General features: G+C 38.8%; 1 protein-coding gene across 1 annotated transcript in view; it reads right to left on the minus strand.

Moving 5' to 3' along the window:
* The window catches only part of GLDC (glycine decarboxylase), a 105,487-nt gene that overhangs the window by 55,711 nt on the left and 32,763 nt on the right, over positions 1-17,013 (minus strand). The window contains exons 4-8 of the mRNA XM_036737710.1: positions 11,166-11,330; positions 6,938-7,015; positions 5,917-6,064; positions 3,214-3,410; positions 1,376-1,472 (exon numbers count right to left, since the gene is read on the minus strand). Of these exons, the coding sequence (XP_036593605.1) occupies positions 1,376-1,472; positions 3,214-3,410; positions 5,917-6,064; positions 6,938-7,015; positions 11,166-11,330 (685 nt within the window). The remainder of the gene's footprint in view (positions 1-1,375; positions 1,473-3,213; positions 3,411-5,916; positions 6,065-6,937; positions 7,016-11,165; positions 11,331-17,013) is intronic.

Genomic DNA, 17,013 nt, shown 5'->3' on the forward strand with positions numbered 1-17,013 from the left:
GAAATTGCCTGTATTTGACCATTTAGGAAATGACCACTGGAGTATTTGTTTAAGAGTTCAGCATAAAGATAAACTGAAGAGGGCTTCCTCGCTTCCTCCCCACACACATATACATATGTGTGTATATATGTATACCTGCGGGTGTGCATGCATATATCTATATCTATATGCATAGATACAGATATAGATATCTATCTATCTCTCTCTCTATATATATGTGTGCACACATATATATACACATATACATATACGTATATACATGCATATATATAGATATACATACATATATACATATATTATACATGAGAAAGGCATCACGGTATAGCAGAAAGAATGGTACATCTGGAGTTGGAGGACATAAGTTCAAATCCTGGCTCTGGCACAACCTATACAACCTGGAGCAAGTCACTTGACATCCCTAGGCCTCAGTTTTCTGATCTGTAAAATAAGAGACTAAATAACTTCCAGTGCCTCTCCCAATTCTAAATCTGTGATCCTATGACCAGTCATTTGCAGTGTGCTCTTGTACAAGAAAGCAGTATAGACCTGAATTCTGACCCACTGACCTGGTGATTTGGGGTAAACTACTATGCCTTCTCATTTGTAAAATGGAAAAAACATGGATTATTTATTACCGACTTTCCAGGGCTGTGACAAGGAAAGTACTTTGTAAACTTTGACACCCTGGAAAAGTAGATCTGTTACTAATGTTTCAGGCTTCACTCTGCCCCTGAATTGCTGGGTTACCTTGGAGAAGTTCCCTCCCTGGGCCTCAATTTCATCTTCTCCCCAAAAATGGGAGTTAAACTAGATGAAGAGGCAGCCAGATGACTCAGTGAATAGAGCACTAGGCCTGGAGTCAGGACAGAACTGAGTTCAAATATGGCCTCAGACACTCACTAGTTGTGTGACCCGAGGCAAGTCACTTCTACTTGCCTTAATCCACTAAAGAAAGAAATGGCAAACCACTTTGGTATCTTTGCCAAGAAAACCCTATGGAAAGAGGGTCACGAAGAGTCAGATGCAACTGAATGAATGAACAAGAACAAACTATATGGGCTCTTGGGGCCATCATTTAAATCAGATTTCCCATGTAATGTCAGACTTTTTCTATGTATTAGTTTTGCTGAACTGCTTTTTTCCTCCTCTTTCTTTTTTAGTCTTTATTGTAAGGGATAGTTCTCTGGGAGGAGGAGGAGGAGGAGGAGGAGGAGGAGGAGGAGAGGGAGAAAAATATATTGGGAAATGCCAGTGACAGGAAAACAGAAAATAAGTAATTTTTTTTTAATTTTAAAAATAAAAGTCTTCCTTTCATGCAGCAGGAGTTATTGCTACAGGATGTTTAACTGTGCAGGTACATTTGTTTGTCTTGTACCTGAGCTGTACAGATGTTGCTTGTAGCCTTATCTCTCCTGATGTGTTGCTCTCGAGTCTGTAGGGCAAGACGGAATACTTCCTTTCCTGTAGCATCCCTGGGTCAAAGAAGAAAGGATTTGGTCAGCCTGACTCACCACCAGCTGGGGTGCTTTCCTCACTGAGGAAAGAGGTGTTGCCCTGTACCATGTGAGGGGCTTACTCTCTGGACCTCTAATCTTTTACTCCAAAGGTTTTGCTTTGCATCATGAAGCCTTCGGTAAGGAAAGAGGAATGGCCCAAGTTTAGCCCTATATTTGCCTAAGCTAAACCAACTTCTAATATCTTTAGCCCAAAGGAAATGATTCTATAAATGCAAATATGTACAAATACAAAGACAGAATTTATCAATAGTTGGAAAAGAATTCTTGTCATCTAGTCTATTGTGTAGATATCACTAGAGGTTTTTTCCCTCTATCTTTAGTGGGAAAAAAAAAAGGAATATGCTTGCAGAACAAAATACCCCCAAAATTTCATAATGTTAACTAACTAGGCTATTTGCTCATAGGTATTATTTGCTCAGCTGCTAACACATGGTCTAACAGACACAGCCAATTTTTCCCATTAACTGTCATGGGGTTTCAGGAATGACACAGCTTGACACTAGATAATTTAGAAACCCTCAAGAAAATACACAAAAAGCTACATGAAGGTCAAAGTCCTGCAGATGTCCTTAAGACATCCTGTGGTTCAGGCTCATAAACTAATGCTGGGAAAATTTCTAAAAGAACTTGGCTTCAAATACTTGTAGGATGTACAATATGATGAAGGAAAAAGGATAAATAAATATGAAGCCACCTCCAAAGCTCAGAAATTTCCCAAGCTAAATTAATAGTAATTCATTTGTTCGTTCAAAAATCAATTAGCTACTATATCCAGGACACAGTGCTGTATGCTAGAAGAGACACAAAGTTTAGATAAAATAGGATCCACTCCCTTATAGAACTCTAAATAAGAAGAAAAATAAAACAAAAATAGATATAATACACATTACTAATACACATGTGTATCAGGGAAGTACAAAATATGAGGTTTTATGAGAAAGGTGATTTCTTGGGGGGTAGGGAGGGCCCGCATTTTCAAGGGAGGCTTCTCACAAGGTGATATTTGAGTTGAATTATTTTCAGAATGATTATCACTTAAATACAGCGCTAATAAATTTTATTTGGTCTGCACAGGCATAATCTTATCGGCATCTATTCTGTAGTCTATAATAAAGCATTCTAGGAAAAACTACAGAATTGCCTACACCTACTAGAAACTATCTTGGCAAAATCCAATGCAGGCTTAGGGTGGCACTGGACAGGGAAATGAAAGGCCATGAATAGAATTTGTCAGTCCCTAAGACAAGTGATGATCTTATCCTGAGAGGTAAACCATGTGGGCAGATATAACCAACACCCTATTCCTGGAACCATTTTCACTGAGGAATTGAGAGCAAGTAACAAAATGGGTCAGAGACTAGCTCCTTTTAAGGAGGTACCATGGAAACACCTATCACTACCTCATGGTGGAAACTGAAAGCTAGTGCTTCCCAAAAGATGCCGTGGCTGAGCAGTCCCGCTCTTCTACTGCAGCCATGCACATGCTTAGGGAGGCTGGAAAGTAGGATGGTGTTCCCTGGACTGAAAGGCTATTCTTTCTTCTACCTCTCTCTTAGGTACTAGCTTCATTCATCCACATAGCACAAAAAGAAGAGAAGAACACAGCGAAAGTGCAAAGTACATTCTGGTCTTGATATTCGGGGAAAGAAACCAAGGAAAAGTACTAAACATGAAAAAGGGAGAATCCAGGCTTTACCTTGTCACACCCACCATTCTTCCAGGCATCATTCTCACCAAGTTTTCCCGGACAGCAAAAAAGGCAGCATGTGGTCCCCCATAGCCAAGTGGTACCCCAAACCTTTGAGAAGTCCCCAAGGCAATGTCAACCCCAAATTCTCCTGGTGGTCTCAGGACACAAAGAGCTAATAGGTCAGTAGCACAGCAAGCCAGAGCCTAAAATGAGAGAAGAAAAAGCATGGAATTGACGAATAAGCTTTTATTTAGCATTTAACTCATATATATGTGTGTATTTTGTATTTTCTTTAATATCCAAAGGGAAGCAGTATGATGTCGTGCTAAACTTAGACATGGAACCCAAGTTCAGATCCTAGCTCTGCCTTATTACTGATTATGTGACTTGGGGCAAGTAAATTAACTTTTCTAAGCAAAAAAGTGAGGAGACTGGACTAAATAAATTCTAATTTAAGGTGTAGAGCTTACCTCTAGGGGTATGGTTCTGTGGTCTCCCTTAATACCTAATAATGCTTTTAGTAGGACCTTAATATTTGTGAAGTTTGGGTTTTCTTTCATTTTTTTTCTATTTCTTATCATCTGTAGAAAGAGTGAAACAAGTCTTTTCTTTGCTTTAATATTTGGTTCATTGACTGACAATAACACACGATACTATCACTGAATTAACCCTTTTATATGATACTATCACTGAATTAACCTTTTTATATTTGATTTCTTTGAAGGTGGCATAACAAGGATCATTCTCTATATATAATTCATTATATTTGACAAGCAATTAATTCAATTGAATCAGGAAGACAGATGATTCATTATATTCTGTCATATACATATGAACCCAAATCAAAATCAGGCATTGTATCATGCTCACAAAGATGGAGCTATAATACCTGTTTTCTCTATGGAAGAAGGCAAAATGCCCATTTTGCTCAAAATTAAGAAATATTTATTTATTGGAAATACACATGTGATATATATGTTCACACATATGTACATGTGTACAAATATACATATGCATACACGCACGCGCGCGCACACACACACACACACACACACACACACACACACACACTCCAAGAACCACAAAACTATTGAAGATGAAAGTTTCGAAATTATAAAGAACTAGTCTGGTCCAAAAGAAAAGATATGAAAAGACATCTCCCACCTTTGGGAGAGGGGCTCACAGATGTAGAACACTGAATGTATTAAAAGAATTTTTTAAAAGTTAATGTTCTAATGTCATGCCCATTAATGAATGCTCATTGAATAAATGAGTAATGTATACCTTATGTTTACTTAATGCCTTTTTCAACATTTATTCATGTAGATTATATCATGTTTTTAAACCATAGTTATGTGACTTAAGGGTAGAGTCCTACTATTCTCATTACTTTTGTTCCAAGAGCAAATACAAACTGCCCTGTTTGGCATTCAGATCCCTTCATAGGCTAGTCCTCTCCTATATACCTTATATACCTTACTCCTCAACATTTACTCTTCAGTCTATTGACACTGGCCTCCTAGCTTTCCAAGAACAAGATATTTCCTCTCTTGGCTCCAGGCATTTTCTCTGACTATCCCCAATGTCTGGAATGTTCTCCCTCCTCATCTCCATCAACTGGTTTTCCTGGCTTCCTTGTAAGTCCCAACTAAAATCCCACCTGCCACAAGAAGCTTTCCCCAATCCCTCTTAATTCCACTGCCTTCCTTCTTTAATCATTTCCTATTTATCCTGCATATAGCTTGTTTTGCATGTACTTCTTTGCATGTTGTCTCCCCCATTAGATTGTGAGCTCCTTGGGGGCAGAAACTGTCTTTTGTCTTTTTTTGTATCCTCAGCTCTTAGCACAGTGCCTGGCACACAGTAGGCACTTAACAAATGTTTGTTATTGACTGATTCATGACAATGGTATCATGCACAGAGTTAGACTTGTAACAAGGAAGACTTGGGTTGAAGTCTCACCTCCAACACATGCTGCTTTGTGACCCTGAGCAAATATCTTAACTTCAGTACTCTAGCTAACACTCTTAGACTACAAGTTGCAGAGAAGGTACCAACAGAGAAGGTAAGGTAGTTCCTATCCTCAGTAACTATTTTGGTGCCTTGCACATGGTAGGTCCATAACATTCAGTTGAAATGGATTGTTTTTAAAATATAAAGGACTATAAAGGAAATGCAGCCTATAATTTGGCCACAGAGGAAGTCCCATTAAGGCCCTGCCTTGGTACAATGAGTTTCCTCATCCCAGATTTTCCTATGCCAATGAAATTGAAGGTCAAATCCCTATCCCTAATAATAACAGCTAACATTTATATAAGAGCTTAAGGTTTGAAAAGCACTTTATGTGTATGATCTCATTTGATCTTCAAAATTCCCCCATGAAGTCAGCCCTAGGTAAGGATTAGAGGTCAATCAGAAAGGTTAGGTGACTTGTCACACAGCTAGGATTTGAACTCAGGTCCCTTAAGTGCTAGTCCAGCACTCTATTCACTACACATTAAGTGCTTTTCATCAAAGAAATAGATGACCTTATCAGTGTAGGTGCTCCCTCCCCCCCAAACTGATCACAACTTCTGACTTAGGAGAGGTCTTCAAAAGTTGCTGTTGCTGAAAAGCCATCAGTGGGCTTTTTCCTTTTGCAGAGAGAGAAATTAAGGAGCCAAGAGATAGATCAAAGATCAAAAACACCAAAGTAAGCGCTGGTCCTACCCCATGCATGTGGGCTCTATCCACAAGCTCCATGAAGTCTTCCACCTTCCCCTCTGTGTCTGGATACTGGAACAGCACTCCACAGACATCTTTACCACTGAAGTCCATTTCATGAGGCAGTTTCAACTCAATGAGTACCCCTATGTAACTGGGAAGGAGAGAAATAGTCATCAGATTACACATAGAGTATTTACAGCTTATATTTAGAAAGGGAAATTGAAAAAATAAATTTCTTCTAAATAAGCCTAATGGTACCTAAGTTGAGCAGTGGGAGCAGCCCTGAGTGATACTGTGCGGCAGGAGAAGTTTGTGCTGGGTGCCCCAAGGAACCCCCTCAGTACCCTGTACCTCTTTCTTACCGGCCCTCAGTTGTTCCATGCACTAGTAAGCTTTCTCTCATTTCTACTAAAACCTGCCCTTAGGAATGGATCTGAAATTAATGCCCCAGAAGATATAAACAGCTCAAAGTTTTACTGCCTTACAGGAGTCTTTTCATCGTAAAAAGGATGAAAGTCTTAAGCTAAAGAAATGAAGTTGTAATGAAGAAATCTGGGGTATAAATAAGGCCATTGAGGAGATTTGGGAGTAGGGTAGCATTTTCTTCTTGGATTCCCCAAAATCACTCTGCAACTAGGAACCAAACTATAAGGAGTTACCAAGAAAATAAGCTAACAAATATCTTCCCCCAAAGACAAAATACATACAATGGGGTCTGGGGGTGCAGTACACATACAATGGCTCTGTAGATGGGCTCTGGATACTTCTAGAACCTAGAACCTTGTGTCAGAAAAAGATTCTTGTTCTCTGGAAACTACTACAAAGCAAAGGAAGAAGAAACTGTTTGGTAGTTTCCTTTTATGTAAAACAGGGTAGAAAAGAAAGTATAAGTTGGTTGTATTCCAGCATAAGACTCAATGTCCAACCTGTGTAACCCAAGGTAAGCCAATATCTTTGAAAGGTAGGAAAGAGAAACATAGGCAAATCTCATTTTTAATTTCAAAATACAAATGAAAAAAGTTACTTGGCTCGAGTCTGGACAACAGCTATAGTCTGAGGGTGGCACCGAGGATCAACATAAAATTTCCTTTTTTTGCTGTGTCTGTTAAAAAAAAAAAGAAAAAATTATATAAAAACACATAAAGAACTAAAGGGTCATTTTCTTGTAAGAATATTAAAGCAAGATCATAGGATTTAGAGCTAGAAGGTATCTTAGAAAGCATCTAGTCTTGCCAGGCGGTCATAACCTTTTGTGTCAGAGACCCATTTAATAATAACAGCTAGCATTTATGGAGTACTTTAAGATTTACAAAGCACTTTACAAATATCTTACTATACCCTCATAACAACTCTGAGAGGAAAATGCTATTATTACACCTGTCTTAAAGATAAAGAAACTAAGGCAGGGAGGGGTTAAGTGACTTGTTCAGGGTCACATAGCAAGTAAGTATCTGGGACCAGATTTGAACTCATCCTCTGTTCACTGTGTGACACGTTCACTATGTCCTCAACTGCTTCATGCCCTTTATGGGTCTAGTAAAGCCTATTATCCTCTCCTCAAAATGATTTTTTTTAATTTAAATTGCATAATTTATTACACAAATTTCATAAAATTTAAAATGCCTTAAATAAGATACCTAAGATTGCAAAGAAAACCAATTATATTGAAATAAAGATGTAATTTTTTTCCTATCCAAGTTCACAGATCTCCTGAAATCTATCCATGGACCCCAGGCTAAAAACCACTGGTCTAGTACAATCCCATAATTGAAGAATGAAGAAATAAAAAGCAGAAATCTCTAGCTCAGGGTCCCAAGGTCACTGGATTATAGACTTTGGAACCAGAGGAATTCTTGGGCATCATTTAGTTAACATTTCTTACTTCACAAATGAGAAAATTGAGCTCTGGAGGTGGGTAGTACCTTGCCAAAGGTCAAAGGGCTACTAATGAGCAAGTACTCAACTACCTGATCCCAACTTTGTAAGTGAAAAAAGCATCCAAATAATTCTTTAAAAAGGGAGTGAACACCAGTTAAGAAGAAAAGGAAGAGTCAGAAATTAAATACAAATGGAAAAATTCAACTCTAGAAGAAATGTTTGGTGGGGCAGAGAGTTAGAAAGCTACAAGATAAAAAGAGGAGGGGATGCCCATCACCTGGAGAATGGCTGAACAAGTTGTGACAGGTGATTATGATGCAATACTACAGTACTAAAAGAAATGAGCAAGCTAGTTTCAGAAAAACCTAGGAAGATTCACATGAACTGATGCAAAGTGAAGTGAGCAGAATGAGAACATTGTCCACAGTAACAGCAATATAATAAGGATGATCAACTGTGAAAGACTTGACTGCTCTGATCAAGATAATGATCCAAGACAACTCCAAAGGTCTCATGATAAAAAATACTATCCACATTCAGAGAGAAGTGATGAGCTCTAAGTACATATTGAAGAATACTTTTTTCATATTTTATTTTTCCTGTTTTTTTGTGTGTTTTCTTTTGCAACATGGCTAACAAATATATTTTGAATGACTTCACATGTATAATCAATATCATATTGCTTTCCTTCTAAAGTGATAGGGGAGAAGCATAAGGAAGGGAGAGAATTTGGAACTCAAATTTTTTTTAAATTAATGTTAAAAATAGAAAATAAAAAACATTTAAAATTTAATGTTAAAATGTAGTTGGGAAATATTTAATCAAATAAATAAAAATACATATTTTTTAAAGAACAAAGGAGAAACCAAAGAGTACTCTACTATCAGTAAGAAACAGAATAGAGCAAAAGAAAAGAGTCATCTGGATTAAAATGTTCATGAGATGTACAACAGAGATACGATTTCACAATAAAAGTAAAGTTGAAAATTATGAATTATGAAAATGTGGAGTGTCCCTATGCCAGGGAAACTGTGATAATTAGACAACCTCCTTGTAGTTCATCCTCATGGACTTTCACATGGACTTTCATCCTTTCCTTCCCACCCACCCAGGTTTAAAAAAAAAGATATGGGGGGGTGGCTTTAGCTGTCTTATGAGACAGGGAATAATGGAGAACAGAGCAGTGGACTTGCAGTTAGGAAGACCAGGGTTCAAATTCTACCTCATAGACTCATCAGCAATGTGACCTTGGCTAAGTGTCAGCTTCTATAAGCCTCAATCCCCTCTTAATAATAAGTGGCATTTAAATACTATGTTAAAGTTTGCAAAAGTTCTGGACAGCAAGTAAATTAACCTCTATTTGCCTCGGGTTCCTCTCATGTAAAATGGGGATATTAATAGCACCTATTTCAAGATTGTTGTGAGGATCAAATGAGACAATGCTTAATAATCATCCCATAATAAGAAGAGGCGGCTGGGTGGTATAATGGATAAACCCAAGAGAGCTAATAAGATCCCTAAGGCATAGAATATAGGGAGATTAAGAGACAGAACTTTGATAGATATCCATGATTAAGGTGTGGGATGACGTAGTTAAGGAAACTGAGGAGTGGTCAGATGAACTGGGGGAGAACCATCATAATGAAAAGCCAAGGGAGGAAAGAGTGAGTGTCAAATGACTAGCAATCAAAAACTGATGATCATCTTGAAGAGAACAGTCTCAGTTGAGTAAATGTTATAAAGTGAGTGGAAGAAATGAAGAAAGGAATACCAAATAGTTTGAGTCAATCGAACAAGTATTTATTGAGCACTGCTATGTTCCAGACACAGTATTAGGGGCTGAAAATACAAATACAAAGAATAAAACAACCAAGAGATATAGAAAAATAACTTGAGAAAATGGCAAGGTACATAAAAGGGGTGTGTGCGTGTATGTGTGCATGTGCATGTGTGCATGCGTGCATACGTGTGTGTGTGTGTTTAAGTAAGATGTGGGCATGAAAGTAGATAATGGAGAAGAAATAAATAGGAAGAAAGGGACTGAATAATAATATTTGCCTTAACATTTAAGGTTTGTAAAGCTCTATACACACAAATATATATCTAAAATAAAACCTACCTCACTGGGTAGTTCTGATTGGAGAAGGGAGCTAAGGTAGGGTTGTAGGGGAGGCAGGATTGGCTAGATATACATACATACACACATATATACACACACATGTGTACATGCACACATGAGCTCGTGTGTCTACGAATCTCATTGCTTAGAGAGAAAGTATTTGTGGGTGTGTAGATGTGCGGGTGTGAGTTAGGGTAGGTATGGGTGTAAAGGTGATGGAGAAAAATAGACAGAAATGGAATGGTTGAACTTGGGAATTTGTTTTGCTTGACTGTACATATTTGTTACAAAAGTCAAAACTTTTTCAATTTTTTCCCAATGGGGCAAGGAGAATTGGGAGTGAGAGGGCAGATAGGGATAAGGGGGCCAAAAAAGAAGCCCAACCCGACTTTAGTGCTCTATGAAAAAAATAGGAAAAGAGCATTTTTTAATAGAACAAAATAGAAAGAAAATAAGGAATCACAAGTAGGGCATCTTTGAAAGTTGAATTTATTGTGCACTTGAAAAACAAGCTATGAATTACAGGGATTTGCCATGTCATACCCAAACTTCTTTTCTATTCTACTGTGGATATGTATACTCATTCAGTGTTTTGTTACGTTCAGAACTTTAAAAAAAAAATCAATGCAATTGGGGCAGCTAGGTGGTGCAGTAAGTAGAGCACCGGCCTGGAGTCAGGAGGACCTGAGTTCAAATTTGGCCTCAGACACTTGACACATGTACTAGCTATGTGACCTTGGGCAAGTCACTTAACCCCAATTGCCCCACCTTCCCCTGTCCAAAAAAAAAACAAATGCAAATTTTATAAAAGTAGAGGAGCTGGCCTTGGAAAGGCGAGCAGCTGCCTCTTTGTCGGAGGAGGAAAGGAGGAACGTATAGAAATTGACATCAAAGGGCTCTCAAGTATAACAAAGGAGAGAAGGGGCATTCATAGTGTATAACCTCTATGTGGGGGCATAGCAGGAGGTGAAGTTTTCTCCTGAAAGGGTAGGGAGTGATGTGGAAATGAAGAGGAGAGGAGAGGAGAAGAGAGGAGATGAGAGGAGAGGAGAAAAGAGAAAGAGAAGGCTGGGAACAACAGCTATGGAGCATTTGATTGTGAATTGGGGAAGGATGAAGGATGGTTGTGCATCTGTGACGCCTTGGTTGGAATCAGATTACATATTGTATTCTGTTGGCAGAGTTGTGTAATTTCCTTCCAGTTAGCCCTGCCTGCACATCAGGGGGTGGTTGCGCTCTTAGGGAACGGTCTTACCTGTAACATAACTGCATAGCCTCCGCTGCAGCCGTCCCTTCATCTAGCAAGGAGGCATTGGCTACGTCCAATCCAGTGATATCACACACCATGGTCTGAAAATTTAGCAAACTCTCCAGTCTTCCCTGGGACACCTCAGGTTGGTAAGGTGTATACTGGGTAACCCTGTGAGGAAAACAAAATATATACAACACTGTCACTTTAGTACTGTGCCAGGTGTTAGAGATAAAGATTAAAATGAAACAGTCCTGGTCCTCAAGGAGTTTAGATTCTATTAGGTAAGACAACATGAACATGCATTTCTGAGTATATGCAAAATGAATACAAGATAGGTAGATGGTACAGTGGTTAGAGTGCCTGGCCTGGAATTGGGAAAATCTGAGCCCAAATTCAGTCTCAGACATGTAATAGCTGTATGACCTTGGGCAATTCACTTAACCCCTGTTTGCCTGAGTTTCCTCAACTGAAAAATGGGAATAGCAATACCTATCTCCCAGGATTGTTTGAAGACCAGAAAAGATAATTGTCAAAATGCTTAGCATGGTGTCTGACACAAAGTGCTATCTATATGAGGGCTAGCTATCATTATTATTATGGTTATCATTATTATTTTGGGGAGAGAGGCACTAATGACTGAGGCGATCAGGAAAGACTTCATGTAGAAAGTGGCACATGAGCTGAACTTGGAAGGAAAGCAGAGATTCCAAAGGGTGGAGGTGGGGAAAGAAAACATTCTGGCCATGGGGACAGCCAATGTAAAGGAACAGAGATAAGAAATAGGGTATCATGTACAAGGCCAGTTTGACTAGATTGTAGAGAGCAAAGACAAAAAATATACAATAAGACTAGGAAGGGCTTTAAATGCCAAAGGAATTGGCTACTTGATTTTAAAAGCCGTAGGCAGTAACATGATCAACCCTGTGCTTTAGGAAAATCGGTTTGGCAGCTGTGTGGAGGACGGATTGTACAAGGAAGAGACTGGAGGCAGGGTGATCAAAGGGGAGGCTAGGTAAGAGGTGGTGAGGAATGAACGAGGGAATGAGACATGTGGAGGTAGAATTAACAAGATTGAGAACTGATTGTATACATGGGGTGGGAAAGAGCAAGAAAGGTGAGGACCACACCAAGGTTTTAAACCTGAGTGACTGGATGGATGGTGGTGCCCTCAACAGAAAAGGGGAAGTGTGTTTGTGGGAGAGATAAGGGGGTTGTGGGACACGGCAAGTTTGAGATGCCTATATGACAGGTAGTGTGAATTATCCAATAGGCAGACAGAGTCATCTACAAACACTTTCCAGTTTAATAATAATAATAGCAGCTGACATAATATAGGTAAGATTTGTAAAGCACCCTACATGGACTATTTCATTTGAACTGCACAACCCTGAGAGATAGGCACTATAGATATTACCTCCATTTTATGAACGAAAAACTAAGGCTCAGAGAGGCCATGTCATGGTCATGGAGCTAGTATCGTAGTAGAAAGGCTGTTAGATTTGGAGTCAAAGGACCTGGATTCAAATCCTGGCTTTTCCATGTAAGTCCTTCTAAGAGTTTGGATATGTCACTTAATCTCTCTAGGACAGAGATCTCTAAAGTCTCTTCCAGATCTAAATGTGTGATCCTGAGAAGACTCAGAGGTAAGATTCAAAACCCAGGACCAAGTCTAGCATTCTATCCATTAAACCAAAGGTTGTACTTCAAAAGCATAGCCCTTAGAACCCCAGGTTATAGACAAACCACGATGAGGCATTGGAGGACCCATAGACCATTTCCTGTTGCCCACAAAATGGGGCTGAATTAGAACTCATGGCCTTCATAAACTGGGTTTGGGGTGAGAAGACTTGAGTTTAGATCTGGACTCTGACCCTTATTAGATTCATGGCCACAGACAAATCATTTTACCTCTCTAAGCCTCAGTCTCTTAATCTATAAAATGGCTTTGACAATATTTCTGATACCTTCCTCAAAGGATTTTTTTGGGTATCAAATAAGATAATATGGCATGATATCATTATAGTTTGTTATATTATAATTTATTATTATCTAATAATATATTGTCTAATGTATAGAATATTCTTGTCTAATACATGTGTTATAACTATTATAACATAATAATTTCTTGATAATTATTAACATCAAATTAACTTATTCTCAATTTGCTTGCTGTGCTCAACACTTACTACCATTTGTTCAAATTTTTTCAACTATGGGGACCATTTGTGTTCTATACAGGGTATACTTAAATATAATACCTAAGACTTACAATATCCTGACCTACTAGGAAATTTTGAGGAATAAAGCTTTCTCCTTTCCTAAGTTCCTTTCCTGTCTAATCCCTGGAATGTGTTAAACAAGCTATGTATGTATGTATTATAAACATATTCTCCATGTATGCCCTTAGCTCCCTCCCCTTCATTTTTTTCTAGAATGAAGCCCAAAGATGCCTTGTGATATGGCATTTTTTCTCTCTGTTCACCCAAAGGGTAGAAGTTGGGTTAACAAGAGGTAGAAAGTTAAAAATTTTGAAATAACTCTCAGGCATTTTAACTGGACCAAGAGGCTTTTTAAAAGTGGGGGGAAGGGCGGGAACTGTCTAGTAACTCTGCGCCTCAACTGACATCCTGCACAATCTGGTGTTTCAGCAACAGCGATGCCAGTTGCCAAATTCCAAAGACTTGGTGAACTGGAATGAATCAGGCCAACCCGACACAGTGCAGGGAAGCGGAGGGGAGAACTCACCCCAGGACCCCATGCGGTAGCAAGGGTCAGACAACAGCTTTTGCAACCAAAGCTGGTCTGAGTCCTGCTCTTATACAACCAGGAACTCTCACAAAGTGCAAAGAAGCAAAACATGAAGAATCTGGTGGGGGCAGGGGAGGGGGAGGACCCCAAGGGGAACAACACAATGGCTAGAGAACTCCAATTTCGTTTCTCTTTCCATCCAAAAGTTTGTAAGTAGACTTCTGTATATTTAGTGGGTATTTGTAAGGCCCATAGAAAAGAGAAATAAGAAACCAAACAGATCTCTTGTTGCACAGTAGGCACTGGGGGGGGGGGTTTCTCCTTCAGGGGCTCATCAGTCAAACTCTCTGAATGTTAATTCTCCAAAATTTAGTCTGTTTGTTCTAGGGTTCCCTGGGGATGAAGAAAAGGGGAAAAACTAAAAATTAGGACTACTAAAGTCCTGGCAGCTAGGGGTACAGTGGCCAGGCCTGGAGTCAGGAAGACACGTCTTCCTCAGTTCAAATCTCATCTCAGACCCTTAACTAGCTGTGTGACCCTGGGCAAATAAATAACTTAACCCTGTTTGCCTCAGTTTCCTCATCTGCAGAAGGAAATGGCAAACCACTCCAGTATCTTTGCCAAGAAAACCCCAAATGGGGTCACAAAGAACAGACACAGCTGAATAATAACCAAAGTCCTATTCATCCTTTAACGTCCAACTGAAATTCTCCCTAGATCTTTCCCTGATAGAGCATTGGACAGTCAGGAAGACCTGAATTCAAATCCTGCCACAGACAATTATTAGATATATGACCCAGAGTAAATTACTTAACCTCCCCCAGAGCCCAGCCGCTCCTACTTTCCCAGTTTTCATCCACCTTATTCCCCTACCCTCATTCTTCCACACAGTGACACTGGCTTCCTAGATGTTCCACCTCTTGGCTCTGGGAATTTTCTCTGGCTGTTGTTCCCATGCCTGGATCACCCTCCTCTGCTTCCTTTAAGGCCCAACTAAAATCCCACCTTCTACCGGAAGCCCTCTTGATTCCCTCTTTCCATTATTTCGATTTATCCTGTATATAGTTTGCTTTGCATATATGTTTGCATTAGATTAGATCGAAGGCTCCTTGGGGTCAGAGGCTACCTGAGATGAGTTAATCTCAATTTTGTCCTTCTTTCTCCCTCCCCTCCCTACCCCAACACCAACTGGAATATCCTAGCACTGTCTTCTACATACATTAAGGACTGAAAGAAGGAATATACCTACCCACACTTGGCCTCAGAATGAAAATGGAAATTGAGAAGACCTTGGGAAACCTGCCCATTCTGAACAGCCTACAGATCTTTCTCCTTTACATCTTGCATTTTGAACTTCCCCACCCTGCCTTCCACCAGTACACTTGGTATCTTTACCTTTTGTAAGGATCTTTGTAAAGATTCTAAGATCCCTCAAAGACAGTGGGATGTTTCTTTACTTCTAAAGAAAGCCCTTGTGTAACCAAGAATGGCTCCCTAACAACGAGAAACCTGCTGAGGAAAAAGTTTATGTCTCTGTATATAATTCAGGCCATTCCTGAATGCACCTTCACTATAAACTCAACAGTGGAGAAACCCTGAGGCCAAGATGTTACTAGTCAGCTAAAAGAGGTCACATTGTTACTTGCCCTTATTACATCTTTGTAACCCTTTACAAAGTCCTGGGAGGTAGGTAGTTCAAGTAGTATTTTTTTTTAAGAGGAACTGAGGGTGTTAGAGGTTAAGTAACTGGTGCCAGGCAAATAACCCAGGCCCTCAGACTCCAAGTCCAGTGTTCTACTACGTACCACATGTCATTCCCAAAATATCCATTAAAGCCTGACCTTTTCAGGGGGTTCATGAGGCCAAAACTATTTTCATAAATAATACTAAGATTATTTACCTATTTGAATACTTTCTCTTTTTCAATTACATATCTGAGGCTGAATTTTCTTCATATACTTAAACAAAAACAAAATATCAACAGATTGAATGCAGAAGCAGTGATGAGAATCCGGATGCCCTTTATTAAACTAGACATTAAAGAGACTTACAAAACTATGTAAAATAATGCCACTCTTCTCACTAATTTTTGTTTTAGAAATGTATTTTTCCTTTTTCATTCATTCAAATAACATTTTTCATGTTATTACATTAATATGTTTGTTAACACATTTAAATAAATTAATAATTTTTAAACGTATCTTTTAATTTATAATGTAGAATTTATAATATCGATAGATATGACCCACATAAAAATAAGCTCTTTGGGACCCTCAATAATTTTTAAAAGTGTAAAGAACCAAAAAGTTTAAGAAGGCTGTATTAGATAATTCTCTAGAACTATGTAATGGAATGAGCACTGTATTGGGAGTAGAGAAACCCTGATTCTAATCCCACTTCAGTTGACACATTTGTATGACCTCATGCAAGTCATGACACCACTCTAGGCCACAGTTTACTCCTTTGTTTAAAAGGAGGTGCACTAGTATCAATCATAGTTTCCCAATTCAGACATCACCCACTATAACCTCAATGCAGCAACTCTTCAGGAACTGAGGGGGCAGGATATAAGCTGCAGAGAAAGGGACAAGCTAGAGAATGAAGGATCAGAACTTAGGGAGAAGGAGGAAATGAAATGAGAGAATCAAGGCTTTTGTGTTTGTTTTTTTTGTTTTAAGGTTGTGGGCTTTTAAGAATTAACAGCAAGCTTTGACTTAGAGGAAACTAAGACATAAAATATTGTCAATAGCATTATTTCTAACATAAAATAACTGGAAACAAAACTAGAGGACCATCAGTTGAGGAATGGCTGAACAAAGTATGGTCTATAAAATAGTGAATATCTCAAAGAAAAATAGGAAAACATAGAAAGTGATAGAGAAAAGAACACAGAACCAAAGTATACACTAATAACAAACATGTAGTTGGAGACAGAAATAATAGCAACAAATTCACGTTAAATATACAATCAAGAAGATAAAAAAGGATCAGGAAAACATGGATGATATGTTACAATGTCAAATACACGTCTCTTTGGCGAGGTTTCCAGTATCCCCTACTAAACTCTGCTGGAATAAATTCTTAAAAGTAAGAAAGCCACAAA

This window comes from Trichosurus vulpecula, chromosome 9, assembly GCF_011100635.1.
Source record: "Trichosurus vulpecula isolate mTriVul1 chromosome 9, mTriVul1.pri, whole genome shotgun sequence".
Taxonomy (NCBI): Eukaryota; Metazoa; Chordata; class Mammalia; order Diprotodontia; family Phalangeridae; genus Trichosurus; species Trichosurus vulpecula.